At 45.0% G+C, this 27,185-nt stretch overlaps 1 protein-coding gene across 7 annotated transcripts in view; it reads right to left on the bottom strand.

Annotated features, from left to right (window-relative positions):
- Positions 1–26,629, bottom strand: part of LOC117356419 (homeobox protein Mix.1-like) — a 32,154-nt gene extending 5,525 nt beyond the window's left edge. Inside the window, exons 1-3 of one of the 7 annotated variants that reach the window (XM_033935592.1) lie at positions 26,329–26,345; positions 22,279–22,349; positions 11,709–11,944 (exon numbers count right to left, since the gene is read on the bottom strand). In XM_033935592.1, the coding sequence (XP_033791483.1) occupies positions 11,709–11,944; positions 22,279–22,291 (249 nt within the window). In that variant the 5' untranslated portion in view covers positions 22,292–22,349; positions 26,329–26,345. Of the gene's footprint in view, positions 1–11,708; positions 11,945–22,278; positions 22,350–26,196; positions 26,295–26,328; positions 26,365–26,506 lie in introns of those variants that run through there. The other 6 variants (XM_033935586.1, XM_033935587.1, XM_033935589.1 and 3 more) reach the window with 6 other exon arrangements.
- Between the last annotated feature and the right edge of the window lie 556 nt (positions 26,630–27,185).

Genomic DNA, 27,185 nt, shown 5'->3' with positions numbered 1-27,185 from the left:
GGCTATTGTTTAAAACACTAGCCTGAGGATAACAAATGAGGGGCGAAAATGTGAGGGGGGGGAGTAATGGCCCAAATATGGGCAATTGTAAATAGGTTTGGAGGTCCGGGGAATGAGTAATGGGAGAGGTAATTAGGGGCAAAGAGGCAGGAAGTAGCTAAGAAAGCATTCAATAGGTTGTGAACTGTCTTTGCTCCATCCAATGTATGCCTATCTTGCCATTTTTTGTGCAATTTGGATACCCTTCCTGGCCAGAAAGAAAATAAAGAAAATTACTTTATCAAAACATATGTGGAGTTCTTTGCAGACTTGGGTGTGTTTCACACCCAGGTCACAGATTTTTAAAAATTCTGGGTTTGAAGAAACTTTAGAGAATAATTGTTGAAATTGTTTTGTTGTTGTTTTTTTTTAAAATGTTGGTATTCTCAGCTAGAAATATCAAAGAAGAGAGAAGTTAATCTAATCTTATATTTTTTTTAATTAGTATAACTTATGGGCAGACTGGATGGACCATTCAGGTCTTTATCTGCTGTCATTTACTATGTTACTATGTATGTAAGTAAGATGTAAAATGAGTTCCTGTTAGAAAAATGCAAACTTATTTTGATTGAAATTGTTTTGTATGATAATTGTTTTATTTTTTGTGTGTGTGTTATTTTAAAATTCTAACAACTAATAAAAAATAAATATATTTTTCTTATGCAACACGCTGGCTGGTGAAATTTTAACTGGGAAACCCTAAAAAAAAAAAAAAACTTGTGACAAAATTAATTTTAAATGCACCAACTACAGTACCATCTTTCACCACCAGGGGATTGACATCTTCTACCTACAGTCCTGCAAATAAGTGGTGCTATTTCACTATCTCATTTTCTCAGTGAGGGACAGGCAAACTACAGGATTCCAGGGAACCTGCATGAGCTTAGTGATTTGAAGATACAATATTTGAAACACCACCCTTCACTGACAGTAGTTGGAGGACTTACACCAGTGCTTGGTATCCACTTTTCTAAGTAACTTTGAGAAAGGTATTTTCTATTTCTAAGAACAAATTGAAAAATATGCAGAGTATCAATAACCACTATTTTTGATGCTTTAGGTTCCCAACCCTGTCCTGGAGAACCACCAGACCAGTCAGGTTTTCAGAATAGCCCTAATGAATATGCATGGGGCAGATTTGCATGCCTGGCACCTCCATTACATGCTGATCTTTCTCATGCATATTCATTGGGACTATCCTGAAAATCCAACTGGCCACAGGTGTCAAAAGGCCTGTGGGCCAAATCCGGCTCATCTGGCTATTTCATGCGGCCCACGGTCCAATACCCCCAGTGTTATCTTGTGGCCGGCTCCCTCCTCCTCATAGCCACAGTGTGCACAAAGCTGCATGCAGCGGCTCCTTGCACATCCCGCGCCTCTTCCAAAAGCATTCCCTCCGACGTTGCAACGTTAGAGATAAGGCTTCCGGTTCAAGCACAGGACGCACGAGGAGCTGCTGCTCGCGGCTTCGTGCACACTGTGGCTGTGAGGAGGAAGGAGCCAGCCACAAGATAACACCGGGGGATTGGACTGCGGGCCGCATAAAATGGCCAGGTTGGAACCAGCCAGAAGCTAAGACACCTGCCGGAGGGAGGCACAGCATGGAGGGAGGGAGACAACAAAGTAGGGGGGAATGATTTTATTTTCAATTTAGTATTTGAATTGTGTCAATTTTGAGAATTTTAATCTGCTGTCTATATTTTGCACTGCTCAGGAAGAAATATTTGTTTCTTTTTCTCTGGGGGTTGTACTGCATGCAAAATCTTGAATCTTAGGATTTCGTTTGTATATTTACCGTTTGTATATTTACCGTTCTCCCAGGGGAGCTCAGAACGGTTTACATGAATTTATTCAGGTACTCAAGCATTTTTCCCTGTCTGTCCCGGCGGGCTTACTATCTAATGTATCTGGGGCAAAGTATTAGTACTTTTAGTTTGTAGTCCCGTATTTGCATAGGGTTATCTGTGTTCTGGTAGGAATGAATGTTGAGAAGCATCCAGTGTGCTTTGTGTAGTTTAATTTTGTGGTTAACCATTATGTGTTGTTAATAAGATTATATTGTGTGTGTATATGTGAAAAATGAATGGAAAAAATTGTGTTAAGAGAAGGGGAGAAACAAGATGGCCGCGATGTAGAGAGGACGCTGAGTTGCGCTCTCCTGCGAAATACAAATTTCCTACCTTTTATCGGGTTTATTCCGTTGCCGACATGCCGAAAAGACGAGGCAGAGCGGCTGCTTCAGCCCGGCAGACGGGATCTGCCTCAACGAGGCAGGAGGAAATAACTCGCTTCTTCACATCTTCGCCCCAGGGCGTGTCGGCTGAGCCGAATCGGAGAGAGATTTCGGCTCTCGGGAGCGAAGTCTCGCTCAGCCCCGCGGGACCTCCATCTCCTCTGCAGCCGCGAGACTGGGGAATAGAGGCGGTTCCACAGGGACGGATGGCGTCGCTGTTGGAGCTGGAGGGCTTGCCTAATCCTCAAGTGCTCTCGGCAGGAACAACTATATCAGAGGAGGTGGCTGATATTTCAGCAAGTGAAGGACAAGCTTCAACAGTCCTTCCATTGGTAAGACCTGCTGAAATAACTTTAGAGTCTATTTGGACTGTGTTAGACTCTTTGTACAAATTATGTGCAGGAACCCTTCCTCAGGTGACTCTTCAAGAAAGCAGATTGGACAAATTACAGGAGGAATTGAAGGATCAGGAAGGGAAGGTTAAAAATTTGGATCAGAAAATTCAAAGTTTACAAGCTTCTCAGACTGTTATACTGCAGGATAGACTACTCTACACTAGGAAAATGGAAAACTTTGAAAATTATATGAAAATGCTGAATTTAAGAATTCTTAATTTCCCAAAGGTGTTAACAACACCTCCTAAGGAAATGTTTTATAAATTCTTGAAAGAAATATTTAAATATCCTGAAGCCAGACTACCTCCTTTACATAGAATATATTATTTGCCACCATCAAAACAGAAAATCTCAGGTCCAGAAGTTTCTTCTGAACCTCCTAAACCTTTGAATTTAACAGAAGTCCTTGAAACTTCAGTGGATGAAGTAATCTGTCGTACTACGCTTGTGGTGGCGTTTGTTTTTCAACAAGACAAAGAGGCACTTCTTAGACTGTTTTTCAGGTTGAAAGAAGTGACCTTTTTGGACAGTAAGATCAGTATGTTTCCAGATGTCTCAAAAGCAACTCAGACCAGACGGAAGAGGTTCCTTGAACTGAGACAGTTTGTAATACAGTTGGGGGCTAAATACCAATTGAGATACCCTTGTAAATGTAAGATCCTTTTGGATCAACATTCATACATATTCTTTGAACCCTCACAATTACAATTTTTTCTCGAAGGAAAGGGAATAACAACTTCAAATATCTCTGAAGGGAATGTAGGATCAATCCCATACTAATTTAAGAAGAAGATGTACTCTACAAATATGGTTTATTGAATTAATTCATTATATATCTCTCACGAATGTGAATTGTTTCTCCTCCAGAACCCAGAATGTGGACTAATTTAAGAGCGAAATTTTGTTTAATTATGAAATGGACAGTATCCAGATATATTTTTCCTTTAAAAAATATGTGGAAGTTCTCTCTTTATTTTCTTATACAAGCAATGTATATGTATCTATATATAAAATGATAAATAAAAAAAAGAAAAAAAAAGAAAAAATTGTGTTATACACTTCTCCCTCCGTATTCGCTGTGCTAGGGGATTAACAGAACCGCAAATACAGAAAAACCGCAAATAACATTTTCATATGTTATTCGCCGTTTTCTATTAAAAACCATCATGAATATGGTGAAACCGTGAATAACATGGTGGGAGACCTGGCCTGTTCCTGAAGGACAGGCAAAACCTGGTAAAGAAAGTGATGGGAATTGACGATTTTCTCTGTAAATGCAAGCTAAAAACCATGATTAATCGAAACCGTGAATGCTGAAACCGCGAATATGGAGGGAGAAGTGTAATTAGTACTATTATGGGGGTGGACCAGAGATTGGGTGAGGTCTGGCTCACGACTTAGCCTGTGTTTTGGATTTTGACCCCTTGTATAAGAACATGGTTTCCCACAAACATGAGAAACTTTTTACATAGGCCAAAGTGAAAGCGTAACTACAGTACACTCCATTTATCTGCATAGCCTCTGAACCATTTGCACTCAAGAGGAAATAGAGCATGCAATTAACTGAAATGTATGTATATCAGGGGTAGTTATGTGAATACACTTATAAATAACACTATATATAACTAATACACTGAAGTCACACATCTCAAAATATATATAACCAGCAAATCACAGGTGCTCGATGTTTTAATCATGCTTGCCACCAAGCATTCATCTGCTAAATAGATTTAAGGTCTGCAATTAACCAGTGTGGGTTTACATGCTACAATGCATACTGGTGTATATGTCATTCAGATGGGATCCAGACAATTCATAGGAAAATCTGCAGTTATGTACCTATTTGTGTCCACCTCCCATGGGTTTTTTAGTACCTTTCCTCACCTTCATATTCCTCTTCCACAGTTTTTTGTACCATCTCCACAAAGGCCTACTGCATCAGAATGGGAGGCCCTCCCACAGGGGACCTCTCCTCTCCTGTGAGATGTACGACTTCATGTCCCCCTTCCACAGGTTTTTGTACCTCTCCGAGACCTCTACTCCTTCTCTTCCTTCTTGCCAGCTATAAAGGTCCATGTAGAAATTTGTGGGCAAAGGCTGACCCGGAAGCATTCCCTCCGATGTCAGAGGGAACACTTTCGGGTCAGCTGTTGCCTGCGGATATGTGAACACTGCGCAGGAGGAAGAGAAGGAGTAGGCCTATGCACTGCTTCTTCTTCTTGGGGGGGAGGGGGGGAAGAGATGTAAGCAGCTTCTTCCAGGGGGTATTCCAGAGAGGTTGCCATTAAGCTGCTGTTTCTTCTAGGGGGGCATGGCCTCCATGTCGCCAAGCTGCTTATTCTTGTGGGGGGGTGAGCTTCTTCCAGGAGGGGTTGCCGCCAAACTGCTGTTTCTTCTGATGGGTTTGGGGAGGGGGCATGGCCTCCCCCATGCCACAAAGCTGCTGCTGCTTCTTGTGGTGGGGGGCAGTAAGGATCAACTTCCTATTTCCCACAATTGATAGGTGTAAGAAGTAGGACAACTAGGGCAACAGTTGGTGGAATCTTCCTACCAATTGTCATAGACCCCATTCAGATAACTGCATATCATATATCTACATAAATTGGTTAAGTGTTGTTGGCACCTATTTAAAATCATTGTTTGAAAACAGGCCGACTAGCATTTATGCATTTAAGTGTTATGCACTTAGTGGAGACTGTACTACACACACAGGGCCTCCTCTGCCCAATTGGAAGTTGCCCTGGCTTCTACAGGTCGACTGTTATGCCACCACTGTACTGCAGGTGGTACAACGGGGGGCAGGGGGGAAATAATTTAAAGAAAACCTGAACTGAACTGGGTAAAACAGGGACCGATTTGTTTGAGATTACAGCTTCGGGCGAGGCAATAGAGGTTCCTATTACTACAGTTCCCAGAGTGCAAAAAGCACAGTTACTTACCGTAACAGGTGTTATCCAGGGACAGCAGGCAGATATTCTCACATGTGGGTGACGTCATCTACGGAGCCCCAGTGCGGACAGCTTTTCAAGCAAACTTGATTGAAGTTTCAAGCTTCCTATGCTGCACCACGCATGTGCATGCCTTCTCCCTCCACTAGAGGGCGCATCCCCACCTCATGGTCCTCAGTTCCATAGCCAGCAAAGAAGCCATCCCCGGGGAGGAGGGCGGGTTGTGAGAATATCTGCCTGCTGTCCCTGGATAACACCTGTTACGGTAAGTAACTGTGCTTTATCCCAGAACAAGCAGGCAGCATATTCTCACATGTGGGTGACCTCCAAGCCAACCAAAAAAGGGCAGGTGGGAGGATGGCAATTTAGGAAAACAGGTTACGCAAAACCGACTGGCCAAACCGGCCGTCACTTCTTGGCAACGTATCCAGACAGTAATAGGAGGTGAAAGTATGAACCGAAGACCAAGTGGCAGCCTTACAGATCTCCTCCACAGGAGTAGACCGGAGAAAAGCAACAGAAGCTGCCATAGCCCGGACCTTATGCCCCGTGACTCGACCATGGAGCATGAGACCAGCCTGAGCGTAGAAAAAAGAAATACAAGCAGCCAACCAGTTGGACAAGGTACGCTTGGAAACAGGATGACCCAACCGATTAGGGTCGAAGGACAAAAACAATTGAGGAACCCTCCGATGAGACTTAGTGCGTTGAAGATAAAACGCCAACGCCCTCTTACAGTCAAGCGTGTGAAGCGCCACCTCGCCAGGATGAGAGTGGGGCTTCGGAAAAAACACCGGAAGAACAATGGACTGATTGAGGTGGAAATCCGACACCACTTTAGGTAAAAATTTAGGATGAGTGCGAAGAACCACCTTGTCATGATGGAACACAGTAAAAGGCGGGTCCGCAACCAAAGCCTGCAGCTCACTAATCCGACGAGCGGACGTGAGCGCAATCAGAAAGATTACCTTCCAAGTGAGAAACTTAAGATGAGATTTGTCAATAGGCTCAAAAGGAGGCTTCATCAGCTGAGCCAAAACTACATTAAGATCCCAAACCACAGGAGGAGGTTTCAGAGGAGGATGAACATTCAAAAGACCCCTCATGAAACGAGTAACCAGAGGATGAAGAGAGAGAGACCGACCCTCTAGATGCCGATGGAAAGCAGCAATAGCACTGAGATGCACCCGAATGGAAGTCGTCTTCAGCCCAGACTGTGACAAATGCAACAAATATTCCAAAACCGAAGACACCGGAACCAAACTTGGATCCAGATGGTGCGAGGAACACCAGGATGAAAATCTGGTCCACTTCTGGGAATAACAAAGCCGAGTTGAGACCTTGCGCGAGGCTTCCAAAACCTCCCTTACAGACTGAGAAACAGGAACTGAAGTCAAGGGGAAAGGAACCAAGCCGTCAGATGTAAGGACTGAAGATTGGGATGCAACAGCGACCCCCGACTCTGAGACAGCAGAGAGGGAAAAACAGGCAGAAGCAGAGGCTCCCTGACACTGAGTTGAAGGAGTAGGGAGAACCAGTGTTGACGAGGCCAACGAGGCGCAATGAGAATCATAATGGCTCTGGTCGATTTGAGATGTACCAACGTCCTCAAGATCAGAGGGAAAGGAGGAAACGCATAAAGGAACCTCCCTCCCCAGTCGAGAAGAAAGGTATCGGCCTCGAGACGGTCCAGGGAGTACATCCGAGAACAATAGAGGGGCAGTTTGTGAGTCTCCGGGGAGGCAAACAGATCCACCTGAGGAGTCCCCCAGCGGTCGAAGACCTCGTGCAGAACTCGGGAGTTGAGCAACTACTTGTGCGGCTGGAGAAGACAACTGAGTTTGTCTGCCAGACAGTTCCTCTCTCCCTGAATGTAAACCGCCCGAAGGAAGATGTTCTGGGAGACCGCCCATTCCCAAAGGCGCAGGGCCTCCCGGCACAGGGACCAAGAGCCCGTCCCCCCTTGCTTGTTCACATAGTACATCGCCACCTGATTGTCTGTCCGCACGAGAACTACCTGATCGTGCAGCAGGTGGCAGAACGCTCGAGCAGCCAGAAAGATGGCACGAAGCTCCAATACATTGATGTGACAAAGACGGTCCTCCACCGACCATAGACCTTGAGTCCGCAGATCGTCGAGATGAACACCCCAAGCGTACTCCGAAGAGTCCGTGGTCAAGACCTTGCGATGCGGAGGGACGAGAAAGAGCAAACCCCTGGAAAGATTGGAAGAGTTGGTCCACCAACGGAGCGAACGTCTCAAGGAAGGCGTCACTGTTACAGGAAAGGAGACCGGGTCCCGATCCTGACGCCACTGGGAGGCCAAGGTCCACTGAGGAAGCCTCAGGTGCAAGCGGGCGAACGGTGTGACATGAACCGTCGATGCCATGTGGCCAAGTAGAATCATCAGACGCTGCGCCGATACTGAGGGCAGCAGCGAAATCTGGCGACTCAGTCAAAGCAGGGTCTCCAACCGTGGAGGGGAGAGGAACGAACGGAGGCGAACCGTGTCCAGCACGGCCCCGATAAACTGAAGGGATTGAGCAGGGCACAGTTGGGACTTGGGAAAGTTCACTTCGAACCCCAGACGTTGAAGGAAGATGATAGTCCGTCGGGTCGCTGAGATAACCCCCTCCCTGGAAGAGGCCTTGATCAGCCAATCGTCCAGGTAGGGAAAGACCTGCAGACCCTGAGAACGCAGGGCTGCCGCGACTACCACCATGCACTTCGTGAAGACTCGAGGGGACGAAGCCAAGCCAAAGGGGAGGACCCGATATTGAAAGTGCAGCTCCCCCACCTGGAACCGTAGAAACTTGCGGAAGGCGGGATGCACCGGAACATGTGTATAAGCTTCCTTCAGGTCCAGGGAGCACATCCAGTCCCCTTCGTCCAACAGTGGGTCCAGGACCGGAAGCGATAACATACGGAACTTCTCCTGGACAAGGAACTTGTTGAGCTTCCGGAGGTCCAAAATGGGGCGCAAGTCCCCGGTCTTTTTCGGGACCAAAAAATAACGGGAGTAAAACCCCTGTTCTCGTTGTTCGGGGGGAACCGGCTCCACTGCCCGAAGGCTCAACAGGGCCTTGGCTTCCGAGAGAAGAAGAGGAAGCTGCACTCGGTTGGAAAGCGACGCGTCCGGTGGATTGTCTGGCGGCGTAGTCATGAAGTTTAGTGAGTAACCCTCCGAGATGACACGGAGTACCCAAGCGTCCGAAGTGATCAGAGTCCAGGCCGAATGAAAAATCCGTAGCCAACCCCCGATGGGAAGCGGGGTCGGTGAGAGCGCATAGGGGGCCTGCCCCCATCCGCTCAGCACGTCAAAAAGACGGCGCCGGCTTAGACGCCCCTTGCGCTGGAGGCTTCTGGTGCGGTGCCCTGGCCTGCTGAGGTGGACGCCGGGGAGGAGGCCTGGAGAACGCCGGCGTAGACTTCTGCAGATAACGCCACGGTGGAGGTCTATACGGTTTCGGAGTCGCCAGCTTGGCTTTAGGACGGACCAAGGAGGCGAGAGAGCGCTCATGCTCAGACAGGCGTTTAGTCGCCGCCTCCAGAGACTTGTCAAAAAGTTCCTAGCCGACGCATGACAAATTGGCCAGGCGCTCCTGCAAATTCAGGTCAATATCCACAGTGTGCAACCACGCAAGACGGTGCATCGCCACCGCAAAGGCGGAGACCCATGACGAAAATTCAAAAGCGTCATAGATGGCGTGAAAGAGGAACAAGCGCAGCTGAGACAAGGTTTCCATAAACTCGCCAAAGTCTCTCTTATGCGAATCCGGCATAACCCCGTGATAACGGGGCATCGCCTTCACCATCTGTCGCAGGTAGGAAGAGAAGGTGAAAGCATAGTTAAGCACACGGTTAGCCATCATCGAATTGTGATAGAGGCGGCACCCAAACTTATCTAGGGTCCGCCCCTCACACCCGGGCGGGACCGCAGCCGAAACCCGAGAAGGCTGGGACTTTTTCAGAGCCGACTCCACCAGTAAAGACTGGTGGGACAACTGCGCCTTCTCGAAGCCCTTACAGGGGACCGTGCGGTACTTTGATTCCATTTTCGAGGGAACCGCCGTGACAGCATAAGGGGAGTCCATGTTCCACAAGAATGCCTGATGTAGAATCTTGTTTAAAGGCAGACGCGGAGACTCACGTGGGGGATATGGCAAATCTTGCTCCTCCAGAAACTCCTTTGAATATTGGGACCCAGACAAAAGGTCGAGGTCCAAAGCTTTCCCTATGTCAATGACAAATCTCGAGAAAGAGGAGGGCCTCAAGGTAGGGGAAGGAGTAGGGTAGGGGAAGGCCCAGCCCGTTAAGAAGGATGGGGAAGCCTCACGGGAATACCTGGGCTCCCGACCAGTACCAGATTCCGAGCCCCACGAAGCCACACCACAGGATTTTGTTGGGGTCGGCGACCTCCGATGCCCCGAGGAACCCCTCGGAGAAGTCCCCGGGGTACGAGGCACCGAGGCAAGCTCCATCCTCCTCGGGGAGGAGTCCCTCGATCCCCTTCCCTCAGAGGAACGCATAAGCCTCGGGTTATCCAGGTGGAGCTCCGAGACCTTCAGAGTCTTCGTTTTCCTCGCCGGTGAAGAGCGACCCCGCCGCCGAGGCGACCCCCGAGGGCGCTTAGGTTTGCGGGACCGATGCTTCGCCCGAGGCCGACCCGAGGGCGAGGATCCCCGGGAGGACCTCGACGAGGAAGAAGAAGAGGAAATCCGGCGAACCCTGCGCACCTTGTCCCGAGGCCGCACACTCCGCTCAGGCTGGTCGACTACCGAGGTCGAGGGCAAGGTCGGGGTCGAGGTCAGGACCACCGGTGCCGAGGCCGCCGAGGCCGAAGCCGGCTGCAGGTGGGCCAGGGCGCAGGACAGCTCCGAGGCGATCATTGCCCGGAGCATGTCCTGGAAAACGGGGATAGCCATCATAGATAGCATGTCCGAAGTCGGCGGGTGCTCCCTCGAGGGCGACCTCGGCAACCAGTATTCCTTCAGGGCACCCGACTTCGACGCCTGGGGCGGGGCCGAGGACGACCCACCCGCCCCCATCGAGGATCCCGAGGATGGCTTCTTCGAAGACCCTGGAGCAGAGGAAGGAAGCGAGGACTTACCCAGAGTCGGCTTCGGGGTCGATTTCGAGGAGGAAGTCAGCCGCAGCGAGGTCGAGGGAGTCGAGGCCGAGGTCAAGGCCGGGGCCGAAGCCAAGGCCGTCGAGGCCTTTCCCGCCGCGGGATCCACAGTAAAGAGCTCCGCCATATGGGCACGCCGGCGGCGGAGAGCACGAGGTTGGAACGTGGAGCACCGAGTGCAGGAGTCAGTGGGGTGATCTGCACCCAGGCAAATCAGGCACCACCGGTGGGGATCGGTGATAGAGAGCAACCGATCGCACCGGGTGCACTTTTTAAAGCCTGTCAGGGGACGGGACATGAACTCAAAAAACAGCCGGGAACGAACAAGGTCCCGCGGCCGCGGCTTCCGGGAGCCCCCGGAGCCGAACAAACACTTTTTTTTTTTCCAACGAATACAGACACGCGAACGAAAGAAAATAACAAACCAAGCACAGCGACCGAGAAAAATCAATCAGCTGCGGTGGCAGAAGGCAAAAAGGCACAGAGCACAAAACGAACAGGGCTTCTGGCTCCGCGGAAGAAACAGAACTGAGGACCACGAGGTGGGGATGCGCCCTCTAGTGGAGGGAGAAGGCATGCACATGCGTGGTGCAGCATAGCAAGCTTGAAACTTCAATCAAGTTTGCTTGAAAAGCTGTCCGCGCTGGGGCTCCGTAGATGACGTCACCCACATGTGAGAATATGCTGCCTGCTTGTCCTGGGATAAAAGCACTTTACCTGCTCTTTAGGAAAAAAAAAAAAAAAAAGGGAAGATTACAGTACACCCAAAAGTCTAAAATTAGACTTAGGTGGGAGTGATAGCACAAGTGAAAGCATACTATTCATTTTGTCTCTCGCAAATATTTACAATCACCGCAACTCCCCTCTCCCCTGGAGTTTGTGTGGCTGAAAGGAAAGAGCTGCAGATGTTTCTAGCCATACCTCACCACCCTACAGAGCACAAAAGTCAGGAATAAACATCTCACCTGGATCCTGGACTCTGGTAATTGCAGGAGGCTGCCCAGCCTCTCCCGGAGGTAAATATCTGGAAACATGTTAATCTGGAAGACTTTTTCCAGGACATCCAGCTGCTCTTTTATGAAGTTGGTCCTTTTGCGCCTATGTGATGAAGGAGTTGCCTGATACGCTTCAGGTTTAGGTTCAGACATAGGAAAGGAGGAGGATGAGACAGTGTCACTGCTTCCATCAGCTTTTCTTTCTTCTGGGAAAAAAAAAAAAGAGGAATGAAAATATTTGTTTAACTAGTCATGAAATAACTAACAGAAGCATGCTAACTACAGGAAAATGAGCTACAAATAGGCCTAAAATGTTTAATAGATAATGCTGGAAAATTCCCAGGAGCCAGGCCTCTTGGTCGCTACAAACTCAGAAAAAAAGCCACACTAAAGAGCAAAATAAAATTAATAAAGTGAGGAAAAATTTTTCATTAATACTGTATATACACTCAAATATTTAAGTCAATCCGAGTATAAAATGAGGTACCCTTTTTCCCCCACTAAAAAGGAGGAAAAAAGGTTGACTCAAATTCATGTGCCCTGTCCCCCCTCCCTCCAGGCTCTGCACCCAGCTCCCCCTCCCCGTCTTATAATGTTACCCCTCTCTCCCGATGTCCTGCAGGCCTCCACTGGTTCTACCATATGACCTGGTAGGCCAGAACAAAAGGGATTCCTCCTGTCCCTGCCAACTAAATTTTTTTTAACCTCCCGCCTCCCCCTGCGTACCTTTTTGAATCCCTGGTGATCCAGCGGTGTACCAAGCAGGAGCAAGCTTTCCGCGCTCCGGCCCCATGCTGAGCCCCTCCCTGAATGGCCACTTCGAGTTCTCATGGCCCGGTGCTGAACTGCTCGCAGTACCCATTCAGAGTACTGTAGTCTGAGTTTGAACACTGACTGCTGAGGTCATCTTTATGCTTCAAAATGTGTGTGTGTTTGGGGGGGGGGGGAGAGGAGAGATTAGATAGACAGGAGGGGAAGCTTTGAGTAAAGCCAAACAAAGAAAAATCAGACTATTTAAGACCATAAACGGAGCCGACTAATCCAAAAACAACCACAACCAGACATAGGAGAACCCACACTCCATTCACGTACCCTCCAATCAGAAACGTCAAACAAAGAAAAAAAATATATATATACGATGGCCTCCTGGCTACTCAAGCAGCAAAACTAGACTACCAATTCTCCAATTTACTGATCACGACCCCAGACTACAAAACCTTCAGAAAAGAAATAAAAACCCTGCTATTCAAGAAATCCTTAAAGACAAACTAACACAGCAAGAATCATCTCAATCCCCAATAGCAACCTGCTTCACTCCATAATACCACGGGAAATGTCCAGATAACTATTTATGTATTCCTAAATGTCCAAATAACTCCTTATGTAATCCGCCTTGAACCGCAAGGTAATGGCGTAATAAAAATCACTAATGTGATGTAATCATCTGGGGGTCATGAGGATTTCTATATGTTAAAATGTGGTCATATTGGGCAAGTGTTTGGAAAGCACCGATTCAGTTAAATGTTTCGTTTGCTTTATGAAACACTTGTACTGCTGCACTCCAACAACTGGCATAAGGATACAGTGCACTTAATTCTAGAGACCGCACCGACTTCCAGCATAGTTGTTGTAAACCTTAAAACGATAACGACACCCGCGGTCACCATCCATGCTGAGCTGGCATCCTACAAGAGCCTGGTTTTGCCGTTGACCAGTTGCCTCAGGGATTTTACAAGTGAAGCCCTCTGTCCGTGGCCGTGCACTAATGGCGTAAGAGGCATCACTTGATCCAATAGGAGTATCACCCTTGATTTCCGGCACGACTTCCGGCGATGACATCACACCGGTGACATGCACAGAGCACTCTGTGGCCGAATGGCTTGAATCAGTGTGTGGAATGGCGCACAATTTTTTAAAAATTGCCATCAGCTGTTGCCCAGACTCCCTGTTGCTCTGTGCATTTCACTGGTGTGAATATGTCATCACTGGAAATCAAGGGCGATACTCCTATTAGATCAAGCGATTCTTACTCCGTTAGTGCATGGCCACGGACAAATAGATTCTTGCGATGAAAAAAAATTTCAAATACCAGTAAATCATCAACTAAAGAGCAAGCTTCTATTTCAACTTCAAAAGAACTTAAGAAATAGCCTTACTGGGTTAGACCAATGGTCCATCAAGCCCAGTAGCCCGTTCTCACGGTGGCCAATCCAGGTCACTAATGCCTGGCCAAAACCCAAGGAGTGGCAATATTCCATGCTACTGATTCAGGGCAAGCAATGGCTACCCCCATGTTTTTATCAATAACAGACTATGGACATTTCCTCCAGGAACTTGTCCAAACCTCTCTTAAAACCAGCTATGCAATCCGCTTTTACCACAACCTCTGGCAATGCATTCCAGTACTAACAATTGTAACTGGACACACTCTTGATTACATGTACTGCAATGCTACTGGAAATGTCCAGTCCTCTAACTTGTAATCCGCTTAGAACCGCAAGGCACAAGCGGAATAGAAATCACTAATGTAATGTAATGTAATGTAAATAAGAAATAACCAAAAGTTAGGAAGACAAGAATTACAAGCAATCATTCAGGGGTTAAGGAAATTATACAGGAAAATTCTTAATTGGACTAAGAAGGAGCACCATTTTATTTCTGCGTCAAATCACCACCTAAAGGAGTAGGTATAGCTATAGGAGTTGTAGCTTGTCTTGATGCCAGGAAATTCTGGGTCTAGATGAATATAAGTTTTATCCAAAGCCTTAATACATTTACATGGAAATTGAAGGGGAAAAAAAAAAGTTCATTTGAGAGCCAACACTTGGGATTTAAGAGCTAAAAAAAAAAAAAAAAGCCTCTCCTCAATTGGTCAGGAAAAATCATGACAGAATGAACCAGAAACTTCACATCTTTAAATCGAAAATACAAAATGAAGAAGCCAATTTCTATTGTATTCCAAAGCAAAGGCTGCAATAAGGGTTGCTTTCAGGGTGTCCAATGTCGGTCCTCGAGGGCCGTAGTCCAGTCGGGTTTTCAAGATTTCCCCAATGAATATTCATGAGATCTATTTGCATGCACTGCTTTCATTGTATGCTAATAGATCTCATGCATATTCATTGGGGAAATCCTGAAAACCCGACTGGATTGCGGCCCTCGAGGACCGACATTGGACACCCCTGCTTTAGTCACTACAGAGCCAGAGTCTTCCAGGAAACAGTAGGATCAAAACTAGCTCCCACTTTCTGCTCTTTAGCTGTTTGTACTATTGAACTTCCAAAGTTACTATAATAGACTTTGGTAATTGGTGATATTGTGTCAGCTGATTTAGGTATTTCTTAAGCATCTCCATATAAGACAAAATTGGAGACTGAGGAAAATTTTAAAACCTCAAATTCAATCTACGTTCGTTATTCTCCAACATTTCAAGTTTCTGCTGTATACTCAAATTTCCTTTCACCAAAGCCATCTGGGTAGCTTGTGTTTTCTCAATAGTTCCTTCCACATTCCGGACTTGGGTTTCTAACTTAGTAACTAAGTCCACACATCGCTTTACATGAGAGTTTAAAAAGTTCAGGAATTTGCAACATACTATCTAAACGAGTAGTCAATTCAACCTCCAACTCATTTACAGCGTCCCATACCTCCTCCAATGTAATTTCCTCTGGTCTTTTCAGCCTGGGCATATCTTGTCTCCCAACTTCAGAGCCCTTGGTAAGGACTCTTGGGTCCCTCAAACCCTCAGCTCCAACACATTGCTCCTCCGTTGGGCCTCTCATCGCCCTGTGTAAAGCAGCAGTCAGCGACCCAGCTTCAGTACGAGGGCAGGCAACACTTACGGTATCCAAAACCTCAGTGTCCAACTGGTGCTGCAATCCACGTCCTCACGTCATTCGGGGCTTGACATGGTGTCTGATGCGCTTTGAGTTAAGTCCCCCTCGATATGCTCCTGCTCCCAAATCTCTCTCTCTGCCTGAGGAAGGAAGGAAGCCCTCCAAGGTTTGCTGTGTCAACACCGGGAAGGAAGCCAGTTCAGCCGGGTAAGAATGCAGCTTCCCTTTCTGCTTCACCATTCTGTTTTTGCTGGCGATGTCACAGTCCAAGTGGAGCTCCTTCCTATGCGTCTGTTCGTGTCGCCATCTTGTCTCTTATCTAATCTGAGGAAATACCGTTTTACAGAAAGGGTGATAGATGGGTGGAACAGTCTCCCGGAAGAGGTGGTGGAGACAGAGACCATGTCTGAATTCAAGAAAGTGTGGGATAGGTACGTGGGATCTCTTAGAGAAAGAGAGGTAATGGTTACTGCGGATGGGCAGACTGGATGGGCCATTTGGCCTTTATCTGCCATCATGATTCTATGTTGAACAGTGTTTTTCCAGCAGTACCTCTCACTAGCCTGTTTTCAGGAACCCCCCCCCCCCCCATTACTGTAATATGTTTACAGAAGATTTGCATACGCATCATGTATGCCCATTTTGGGTACTACTACAAGACCAGCTTCTACTACTAATAATCATTTCTATAGCACTGAAAAGCATACTCAGTGCTGTACATTCAACATGTAATAGTCTGTCCCTGCTTAGAAGAGCTTACAACCGGCTTAGAGAATGACATGGGGACAAATTTGTCCCCGTGAGTTTTGTCACTGTCCCTACCCCATTCCTGTAAACTCAACCTTAACTGCACAAACCTCGAACATGATTTTAAAGTGTTTAAGGCTTGTACAGTTGAGGACGGAGCTTGCAGGAATGGGGCAGGGACAGGAAAAGAACTCGCAGGGATGGGACGGTTAAATGAGTTCCTGCAAGGACAGGGAAAATTCTGTCCCCGTGTTATTCTCTATTAAAGATGACTGATGTGCAGAACCTATTTGCACTCCTTGGACTATTTGTATTTGGGATTGTACTCCTAGTGGAATTCTGCAAGTGCAGAATTTAATCAGAATTCCTCAACCTCTCAGGATGCATAAAATTCTGCACATACTGTACAGAATTCAGTACAGATACAGGCAGTGCCAGCTTAGGCCCAACTGTTTATGTGATTGTGAACCACCGTCTTGCATGCGCAGAATTCTACCAGGAGCAGGATTTTAATAGTAATTTATTTCTTGTATACCGCCCTGCCAGTAGTTCTAGGCGATTCACAACAGTGAAATTTAAAAACCCCCAAAACATTTCAATTAATAAATACAATCACATACTCTCTACTAATGAGCAAATTAATACATCATGGTTAAAATACAGTTTCAGACACAGCTATTAATACATCAGTTAAATACAGCCTAATTAGAGGAAAAGGTTACAAGCACAGCCTAATAAAAAAATATCTTTGTAAATTTATAAAAAAAAAATATATTCTTGTTTATCAAATAAATGAGTTTTTCGTAATTTCCTAAATATAGCCTGAGCAATCAACGGGCTTATCCAGGAATTCACTTTCCCTGCCTGATATTCTAAAGTCCTGTCAAAGAACGTTTTATACCCGAATTACTGCTTCCAAACCCAAGTTTACAGCAAGTTACAGATTCAGGCACAAGTTATTTCCCTGTCCACAGTTATACAATCTGTTTTTAACTTCTAAATTTTAATGGTTGGTCGAGGTATTGGAAACTGCTCAGATTGATCGATTGATGGGATTGGAGGGGGGGATGAAGTGAGTGCTTTCAGTAGAATTTCATTTGCTAATCATGACCTTTGGTGTCAAATAATTCTAAAGGCTTTTTACACTGAAGAGGATATTGGAAGACAATTTGCTTTATCTTTTAGTCTTACTTTTAAAATTGGATGGCAATCCTTTCTGTCTTTTTAATTTTTTATTGTATCAGCTTTATGAACTTTGTGCCCTTAAGCAGTTGAGAAAATTTAATAAACCAGAGCTTTAAAGTAAAGAATAAGAATCTGTACAAGAGCAAGTTTCAAATGTACTATAAAGACACCGAGACCTTTTCATAGATCACTTTTCTGTATTTCTTTAATGTAAGGCTGGGCAACCTCAGTCCGAGGGCTTCAATTCAGTCACATTTTCCAATGAATATGCCTGAAAACCCAAGGACAGAGGTTGCTCACTCGCTTCCTAATCTTATGCATTAAGTCATGTACCGCAGGTACAAGTTCAGAGCCAGAGACGCCACTTTTTCTGTACCTTTATTGCATTCATAATAAGGCAACAATTCCATGAAAAGTGGCACTGGTTCTCCTGAAGAGCTGCAAGGGCTAGACGATCATCAGTTACAGCATAGACAGGGAAGGCAGCAGTCTCTGGACAAAAACATTTGGTATGGGCAATGAGGGTGTAGGTGTGTAAGCCCCTCTTACTGTTAAGCAGTGCATTACTGGCTCTGACTGAGCATACACTTGTGTTATGTACTACCAATATGCTTTGCAGTGTCTCCAAGGAAGCACTTTGAAAGGCCTTGGCATGAGCTGTGTACAGATTGCTATCCTTCCATGCAGACGCTTATGCTGCAGAAAGAAACCTGTAAAAACTTCCGAAGTGACATATCAAGACAAATGAAAGAATGTGGCAATTGGGACACATGGAGGGCAAGGTTGTTCCCCAGTCACCCCAGAGCCTGCATTCTAAGAATCCTCTACAGATAAGCCACTGGAGTGATAACAGAATGACTTATCCAATCATCTGCCACCATCTTTGTAGCTGTTTGGAGCATCACTGATAACAGAATTGAATAAAAGAGGGACATCTCCAGCTGGGGCTCACAACTTCTCTCCCCAATCTTAGCTCATCACATCAGAACATAAGAATTGACATTCTATGACAGACCGAAGGTCCACCAAGTCCGGTGTCCTGTCTCCAACAGTGGCCAACCTAGGTCCCAAGCTAGATCCCAAGTAGTAAAACAGATTTTATGCTGCTTATCCTAGGAATAAGCAGTGGATATCCCCAAATCATCTCAATAATGGCCTATGGACTTGTGTTTTAGGAATTATCCAAACCTTTTTTGAACCCCACTAAGTGAACTGATTTCACCACACTCTCTGGCAATGAATTCCAGAGTGTAATTACATGTGTGAAGAAATATTTTCTCCCGTTTGTTTTAAATCTACTACTTAATAGCTTCATCACATGTTCCCTAGTCCTAGTATTTTTGGAAAGAGTGAACAAGTAATTTACATCTACCCTTTCCACACCACTCATTTTATAGACCTCTATCATATCACCCCTGAGCTGTCTCTTCTCCAAGCTGAAGATCCCCAGTCGCTTTAGCCTTTCCTCATAGGGAAGTCATCCCATCTCTTTTATAATTTGTTGCCCTCTGTACCTTTTCTAATTCTGCTATATCTTTTTTGAGATATGGAGCCCAGAACTGCACACAGTATCTGAGGTGCGGCCCTAACCTAGAGTGATACAAGGGCATTATAACATTTTCATTTTTGTTTTCCAGTTCTTTCTTGCTAATTCCTAACATTCTATTTGCTTTCGTAGCAGCCGCAGCTGTCAGCCTTGGAACAGTGGTGGAACACTAGCAGTAATCCCTATCTGCATCTCAGACAGCTACAGACTCTGATCCTGGTTGCCAGTACGGCTTTGTAATCAGTTATGGGTTAGAGAATGACACGGTGACAAAATTCATCACCGTTCCCGTCCCCGCGGGAAACCATCTTCATGTCATTCTTTAAGGAAAGAGGGAAGAAACAGAGTATAATTGGGCACAACCACTGACCCGCAAGCTTTGCTTTGAAGAATGCTGGTGTAGAAGGACTGAGGTAGAAAATGACATGGGTTTATTTCCCGCGGTTACGGTGATTAATTATGTCATCGTGTCATTCTCTATTATGGGACCCAGGTGATGCTCATTTTTTGTATCTAGAGAGAGAAATGTTTGATCCATTCTATATTTGGTGAGCATTTTAAAAATGGTTTCTTTACTTTTATTCTTTTTTTTTTTTAATATATAATTCTTTATTGATTTTTAAACAAGAACAGTTATATAAATAAAAGAACAGTATATTATTGCATTCAGTCATAACACTAATATCTATATAGATAACAGAACTATCCTTCAATAATTACATTATTTTGCATAAAGTAATAACATAAGAACCAAGTAAATAATATAAAATGAAACCAAGTTACCTAAAATATCATTATCAATAATTCCTCCCAACCACCCAACCCCCCACCCTCCCTGGATGTGTAAAGATAAATAAACCAAGAAAAAAGTAAGACAAAATACAGTATTATATTTGTACAAATGTAGTCAATGGGCACCGAATTTTGTTGAATATTCCACTAAGTCCCCTACACTCTGCATTAATTCGTTCATATTTGTATATAGTACACACATTCACCCACCAGAAAGTATAATTTATTCTATCATGATTCTTCCAATTACTTGTAATCAATTGAATGGCTATACCTGTAAGAATTAAAAATAGACGACTTTTATACTTATCTAAAGTGGGTTTAACATGTAAAATTGTTCCACAAATTATAGCCTCATATGTTATTCTAATAGTAAACACTGAAACTTTAGACTATGTTTGCTTTGCTCATACTTATTTCATTCTATAAAGTCCTTATTATTGTTGTGTTTCTTGTAGTTAGTTTATCTAGATAAGGGGTAGAACTCAAATTGTTTCCTTTAAGATGTGATGTTAGAACTATAATAAAATCAAGTGCATAGTAGTGTTGTCACTATCCGATTACACCTAGAGGTAATTGTATCACTCCTACTAGGGGACAAGCGCAAACACACCTTAATTTAACTAAAATTGAGAATATCCCAAAAGCCTTCTATGTATAAAGTAGTGTCTCTTGAACTTTTTTTTTAGCTCCAGCACACTAAACAGAGCAAATGTTTTTCGTGGCACATTACAATTGAAATGCTAAAAGTGCAAAACCAACAAAAAAATTAAATTTGAGAGAGTTATTTATTTAAAGTTCTTTAAGCTATGTATGGGTAATTATAACAAAGGTGAAACTAAAGTAGAATAGAATTGCTAATCAATGTGATGGATTGACTCGGTTGAGTGCAAATTAACTCAAAACATGACTCGATAGTCGACAAGCAAAAACGCATGACATCATCCACCATCTGCAGTTCTCTTTTTTTCGATTTAATTTCTGTCAGAGCTGAAATTCCAAGTTCGCAAAGATAAGATCCAAAACGATAACAAAGCCTTGATTGCTTTGTTGCTCAAGTTAGGATAACTACTGCATAAAAAAAATAAAACTAAAATTACTTGCAGTTAGTTTTTAAGGACCAATCATGTCAAAGAATGATGCTTGCCTGGGTAGCTGTATCCTTAAGCACGCAAACGCTCATAACATTGACATTGTGTACATACATATCATCTATTCTAGTATATACTTATGAAGGGAATTTTAAAAAATAAAGTACAATTCTGGAATCTTGTGGCACATCCAGAATATCTTTGGTGCATGGCACACAGTTTGAGACGCACTATAAGAAACCCCCAACTAGCAGAATTATGGTTAGAGCATCATTCAACTAAGGGCTCCTTTTACTAAGCCGTGTTAGGGCTTTAACGCACGCGCTACATTTCCCCCCGCGCTAGACCTTAACGCCAGCATTGAGCTGGCATTAGGTCTAGATGTGTAGCACGTGGTAATTTCCTGCGTGCGCTAAAAACGCTAGTGCACCTTAGTAAAAGGAGCCCTAAATCTATAGGAAATCTGGATTCTTCATAGAATTAGACACTGTCACTATGGAATCCAGAAGTCAATTTCTGCAACACATCCCACCCCACATTTTCCAACAATACTTATTTTTGTCCTTACAACTCGGCCACATTATGATTTCAAAGTGTGGTGTCACCTCAGGAACAGCTGGATTCTTTGCAAACATTATAGAGCCCTCCAGGACACTCCTTGTGGCCTTAAGTCACTTAACAGTCCATTGTGAAAGATTGTGAGGCCTTCATGAAAAGATCCTCATTTAACTCCCATGGACCTCACAGATCCTGCTCACTCTACGGATCCTCATTTTAACTCCTGCAGATTTCATAGATCCTGCTGCAGGGAGTAAGATGAAACATAGGGAATCTGTGGGAATTAAACAAGATTCCTGCAGACCCTATGCCACAGCCACTTTTTAATGTCATGCGGTAGACATCCGCAAGGTCCGTGGTCTGTCAGAGATAAACTAAAATTACAAACCACAACTGTCCACTGGTGTACCTAGGGTATATGATACCCAGGGCTGATCATTTTTTTTAACACCTCTCATATAAAAAGGGATCGGAGGAGCACCCCCTAGGAGCTGCCCCCCACCACTTCCCCTCCCCCTTGGTATGCTACTACCTAAGGAAGGGTATTTTGGCCTCCAAAAGTTAGTAAAAAATTAAAGTTAGTTCATGAGAGAGATTTGTATGCATTGGAGGCAGTGCATGCAGATTTGTTATGAATATTCATTGTGGATGTCCTGAAAACCCTACTAGCTGGGGGTCCCTCAGGACAGGTTTGAGAACCACTGAACTGAGGTGGTCCTCTGTGGTACTGGTAGATGCAAAGTGGCATACATGCATAGTGAAATGGATCAAAAGCTGCTGGTACTTACTAGGTGTAGACATTTTGCCCCATGGCCTCTGTCAGGTTGCCCATGTTCTGCGAGGACTTGTAACCTGCTGTCTATGAGAACACATGCTACAGGTAAGTGTTTTGGTTACCTCTGCAGACCTTCATGAGTGATTTCCAGATAATTAGTGAAGAGATGCATTAAATGGGGTGAACCCAAGATACCAGTTTCTAGCCTCTTAACAAGAGCTGCTGCTTTAGGGGAGTACAGGGCAGCTGACTACATTTTCAAAAGAATTTTTGCAACATTGCACATTAAGGAGGAAATGGGGCTTTTAATTTTCAATATGTTGAGTGAGGGAAGTAATTTAAAATTTAGTGTTGTCTATTAAAGTTTGCAATTCAATATGCATATGTTAAAGACAATATTAACACTGATGCTGACCCCTCCTATCTACTTTAAGGATGCCCTGGTGGTGGAGTAAGACAGGCAGGAACATAATTTCCTCCAGTCACCCTGCCTGCGCCAGCTCTGTGTTCCAAACCGCATCTGTAACCTATAGCAATCGTATTTATACTAAACACATACAGGCAGTTGAAATCTAACCATTTTTTTCCTAAATAGGTTGCTCCCGTCTCTTCCACCTTCCTAGAACCAATCTTTTCCAGGGCTTCCTTTTCATTACTTTCTGCCTGAGAGAATGGGAAAGTGGAAATCCAAGGGAAGAGGGAGATAGAGGAAGTTTTGCCTGACCCCCAGGCAGCTAACCATTGTGCGTCCCCCACAAGCATAAACCTGATAGACAAGGCCATCTTCATACACTAGAATTTTCCATAGGATCTTTATTCAAGATAGAAAGCCAGATTATTGTACCAGAATATGAGGCATACAAGAGAAAGTGATTTAGAAACCAGACCCCTAAGACTTAAACAAAGGGTCATGGGTTTGATTTACTGCCTTTGTGTGGTAAAACCAAAGCAGTTTGTATTTATTATATATAAAGTAGTTTCTCTGTTACTAGTGGACTCACAATCTACACCCCCCCCCTAAAAAAACAAACAAACTGTGCAAGAGGTTTTTAGAACTGGCCAGCGTGCTGAATGCTCGGTGCTGCTCCAAAAGTCATAGAGTTCCTATGGGCGTCAAAGCAGCTCAGAGCATTCGGCACACCAGCCGGCGTTTAAAACCTTGTGTGGTTTTGTAAAATAAGGGGTGGGAGAGGGAGAGGTGTTTAAGTTTCTATACTTGGGATAATGGTGCTGGGGGTTAAGGGCTAGATTCATGAACTTGCCTGATCCGGGCCGGTCCGATGAATTCTCGAAACCCCAATATGCAGATGGGGGGCCATCGGAGGAACACCCCCATCTGCCTGCCTGGATCGCTCGATAGCGATCCCAGCGCATGCGCAGACCATCTGTAGATAGATTTTTATTTTTTTCCTCATTGGAATGTGGACGCGCACAAACTCTCCTGCTCTCCCCTTAAAAAAGTTGCAGGGCGGTAGTGGTACAATTGGAAACATGACAGCTACTAGCAAACTGAAGAGAGCCAAGGAGGATTGTCACTACTGAACAGCCAGATATATTAGAATAAATGCGAAAGACAGATCTATTGCAGATGTTATGTATATTTACAACGGAGGGAAAAAAATAATTTAAAGAAGCCCTGCTCTTGCCGCCCAGACTCTCCTGCTCTCTGCTGCCTTCCCTGAAGTGCGAGCCCATGGGTTTAAAGCGGGGTTGCACTGCAGCATGCAGCCCCGCTTTAAACCCACGGGCTCGCATCGCAGGGAAGGTGGCAGAGAGAGTCACACTTCCTGCCTTCTCTGGTTAGAAATCGGCTCCAGAGCAGAGCAGGGACAGGAGCCGCACGATTCCCCCAGTGCCCGAAACCTCTTCCTACACAAGCAGAGAGCAGGGCAATGGAGCAGGAGAGTCAGCAGAGACCTGTGTGACTGGTCCCAAGCAGTCGCTTCTATTCTTGATCGGCCAGCCCAATCGGTGTCCCAAATTTGTGTTGTGAATTGCGTCCCCGCCTACTTTGCATGCGTTTCTCCTCATTTGCATGCATGGATTCGAAGCAGATCTCTGGAGAGGTTAGTGAATGGGGCCTGAGGAAAATCTGGTCGCAAACCGATCGATACATGATCGGTTTACTTTGTGAATCTAGCCCTAAGTGACTTGCCCAGGTTCACAAGAAGCTGCAGCGGAAATCAAATCCAGTTCCCCAGATTCTTAACCCACTGCATTAACCACGAGATTATTTCTCAATACTATAGCATGAGATTTGCAAAACCAACAAAAACAAAACTATTTCCCACCAAGGAAACACATGACAGATGCCATATTACCCAGTTCCAGGCTGGATGTTTTGGGACAAACCTGGTTTTGAACCTACAGCCCAGAGCAGTGTGGGATTTGTAGTGTCTGAACCTGCTGATTGAAAGCAGTGCTGCAAGTCCCATAATGGGATAGCCAGAAATCTAGGACTGTTCCAAAATCTCCAGCCTGAAACTGGATAACTGACATGAAGTAGTGCATGCTTGAACATATGCAAAGGCTGCCAAGTTACCCAGTTTCAGGCTGGAGATTTTGGGAGTTTCCTGATTTCTGAACCTCATACTGTCGATTAAGGAGTCTGCAGCATCATCATAATAATAATAATTTTATTCTTATATACCACCATACCGAAAAATTTCTAGGCGGTTCACACACTGCTTTATGACTGACCAAAGTCTCCCTCCTGTAATGGGGTACCTTGGCAGTTCTGGAAATAATTATGATAAGTTCAGATACCACAGCTTCCAGGTGTTCTGGGCCATCAGAAATAACAACAGGTAGAACAGCAAATGCCAGAGCCAGCAAAGAGATAAAGCCTGATAAACTGGAAGTACCCGCCCCTCTCCCTATACAAAATGGAGACAGGAGTCTTTCAGGCCTGCACAGATGAAGGCGTAACCCACAGAATCCTAAATCCAATTAGTGATGAGCACAATTAGTGTAATCCAGATTCACCCGAGTGCTTGATAGCTAAACAAAAAAAGTTATGAGTCACTAGAAGGGGCTGTAGCCTTACAAACAACTTCCTGCTAAAAGATTTGAATGGTCTGCAAAGCTTATTGTACTAGATAAGCCAGAGCAGAGCTAACTTGTCCCAGTGCGGTCTGACACTTTTTGTCCAAATAAATACTTGCAAATGAACCTTACAAAGCCAAGATTTAAAAGATTGCAGGGCGGTAGCGGTACAATGACATGGAAACGTGACAGCTACTAGCAAACCGTTTTGAGACAGGAAGAGAGTCACTACTGAACAGCCAGATATTAGAGTAAATGCGAAAGACAGATCTATTGCAAATGCTATGTATAATTACAACGGAGGGGAAAAAAATAATAATTTAAGGAAGGCCCGAGGCAATCGAGGTGATTTACAAGTTATAGCAGACCCGCAACAGCCATTAAACCTCAAGAGCCGAAATTAGCACAGAATGTTATAATTTGCCTAGGAAGTGTGGGGTAAGATTTGATCCCAATACAAGGAACTTGTTGCCTTTCACAATTATAATTGTCTAGGATCTGGGGTGACACCGGGCCAGTTCTAGCGCACTCTGACCCACCTCTCCTGGGAACATGGTAAAAAAACAGGATTTGCAGGATTCTCAGGATCTCCAGGATGTAGGGCAGACCAATCCTGCAATTTTACCAGGATCTCAATACAAGTCAATGAGGATTCTGCAAATCCTGGTTTTATCCAGACCCCCCTGTCCTGTAGTACTGAAGTGCAATAGTTAAGCAGCACCACAGGTTTCTAAAAATCCATGAACAAAGTTTGTACTTGTTTAAAGGACAAGTATCAAAGGGTAGAAAACGTACACTAAAAGTACTTGGATAGGATGAAGAAATATGCATAATAGTTAGAACAGGGTGCAAACCGGATTTAAGTAAAATATGTTAAATCCTCGACCTTTAACGGGAAGCGTTTCTAGCATCTCAACTGCCCTGATCCTTTCTACAAGGTGAAGCCAACCTGAAGCCTGGGAAGGACCAAAGCTAAGACAAAACTCAGTGCAAGTGTTAGAAACCCATTTCCCATCACCTCCTCCACCTAGGGTTACCATAGGACTCCAGAAAAAGAAGGGCGGATTGAGACTTCCGGGTTTTACTTCTATTGGTTTGTCAATGGAAGTAAAAACCCGGATGTTTCAATCCTCCATCCAGGACCGACTCACCCATCTTACTGAGGCTTCACTATGGTTCAACCCACGTGCTCTAACCTGGGAGGAACGGAAGCAGTGGCGAAGCCTCTAGGGAGGCGCTGCTGCAGCCGGCTGCTGACAGGTACAAGTCACTCATCCCACCGAACAGATCCTGCACTGGCCTCCTCTTCATCGTCTTGACCGGCTGTGCCCAGGAGGCCTCTCTGCTCCTCTTTTTATAAAGGGGGTGGATCTGCCAGGTTCTGAGTGTGAATCCAACCCTAATGGCACAGGAGGTGATAGGAGGGATGGGAAGGGAAGGGGACGACGACAAGGCACCAGACATTAGTTCCCAAGTCTTTATTCCCTGAGGGGAGGCTCAGGCAATACACATCTTTGGGAATCATTGTTTTCCTGGAGGTGTGGGGGGAGGGCTTAGAGTAATACACATTCAAGGTGGGACATGTTTTAACAAGGTTCCCTGGACATGCAGACTACACTCCTAAGGAAGAACCAGTTCCTTATATTATAAGATATCATCATAACCACAAGAAGTGGGTCCAAGGCACATAGAACGATATCTTACATGCATCATATCAACAGCCAGCAATCTAAAGGATCTGTAACAAAAAAAGGCTATTTTAAGGGGTTTTATTTAAACACTCATTTCTAGATCCATACAGATATTTATTTATTTATTTTATAGAATACCATTGAGGATATCCCTAACTAGCAACCTGTTGAAGCATAATATATT

Source organism: Geotrypetes seraphini, chromosome 3, assembly GCF_902459505.1.
Source record: "Geotrypetes seraphini chromosome 3, aGeoSer1.1, whole genome shotgun sequence".
Taxonomy (NCBI): Eukaryota; Metazoa; Chordata; class Amphibia; order Gymnophiona; family Dermophiidae; genus Geotrypetes; species Geotrypetes seraphini.
This window is presented reverse-complemented; position numbering and strand designations above follow the sequence as displayed.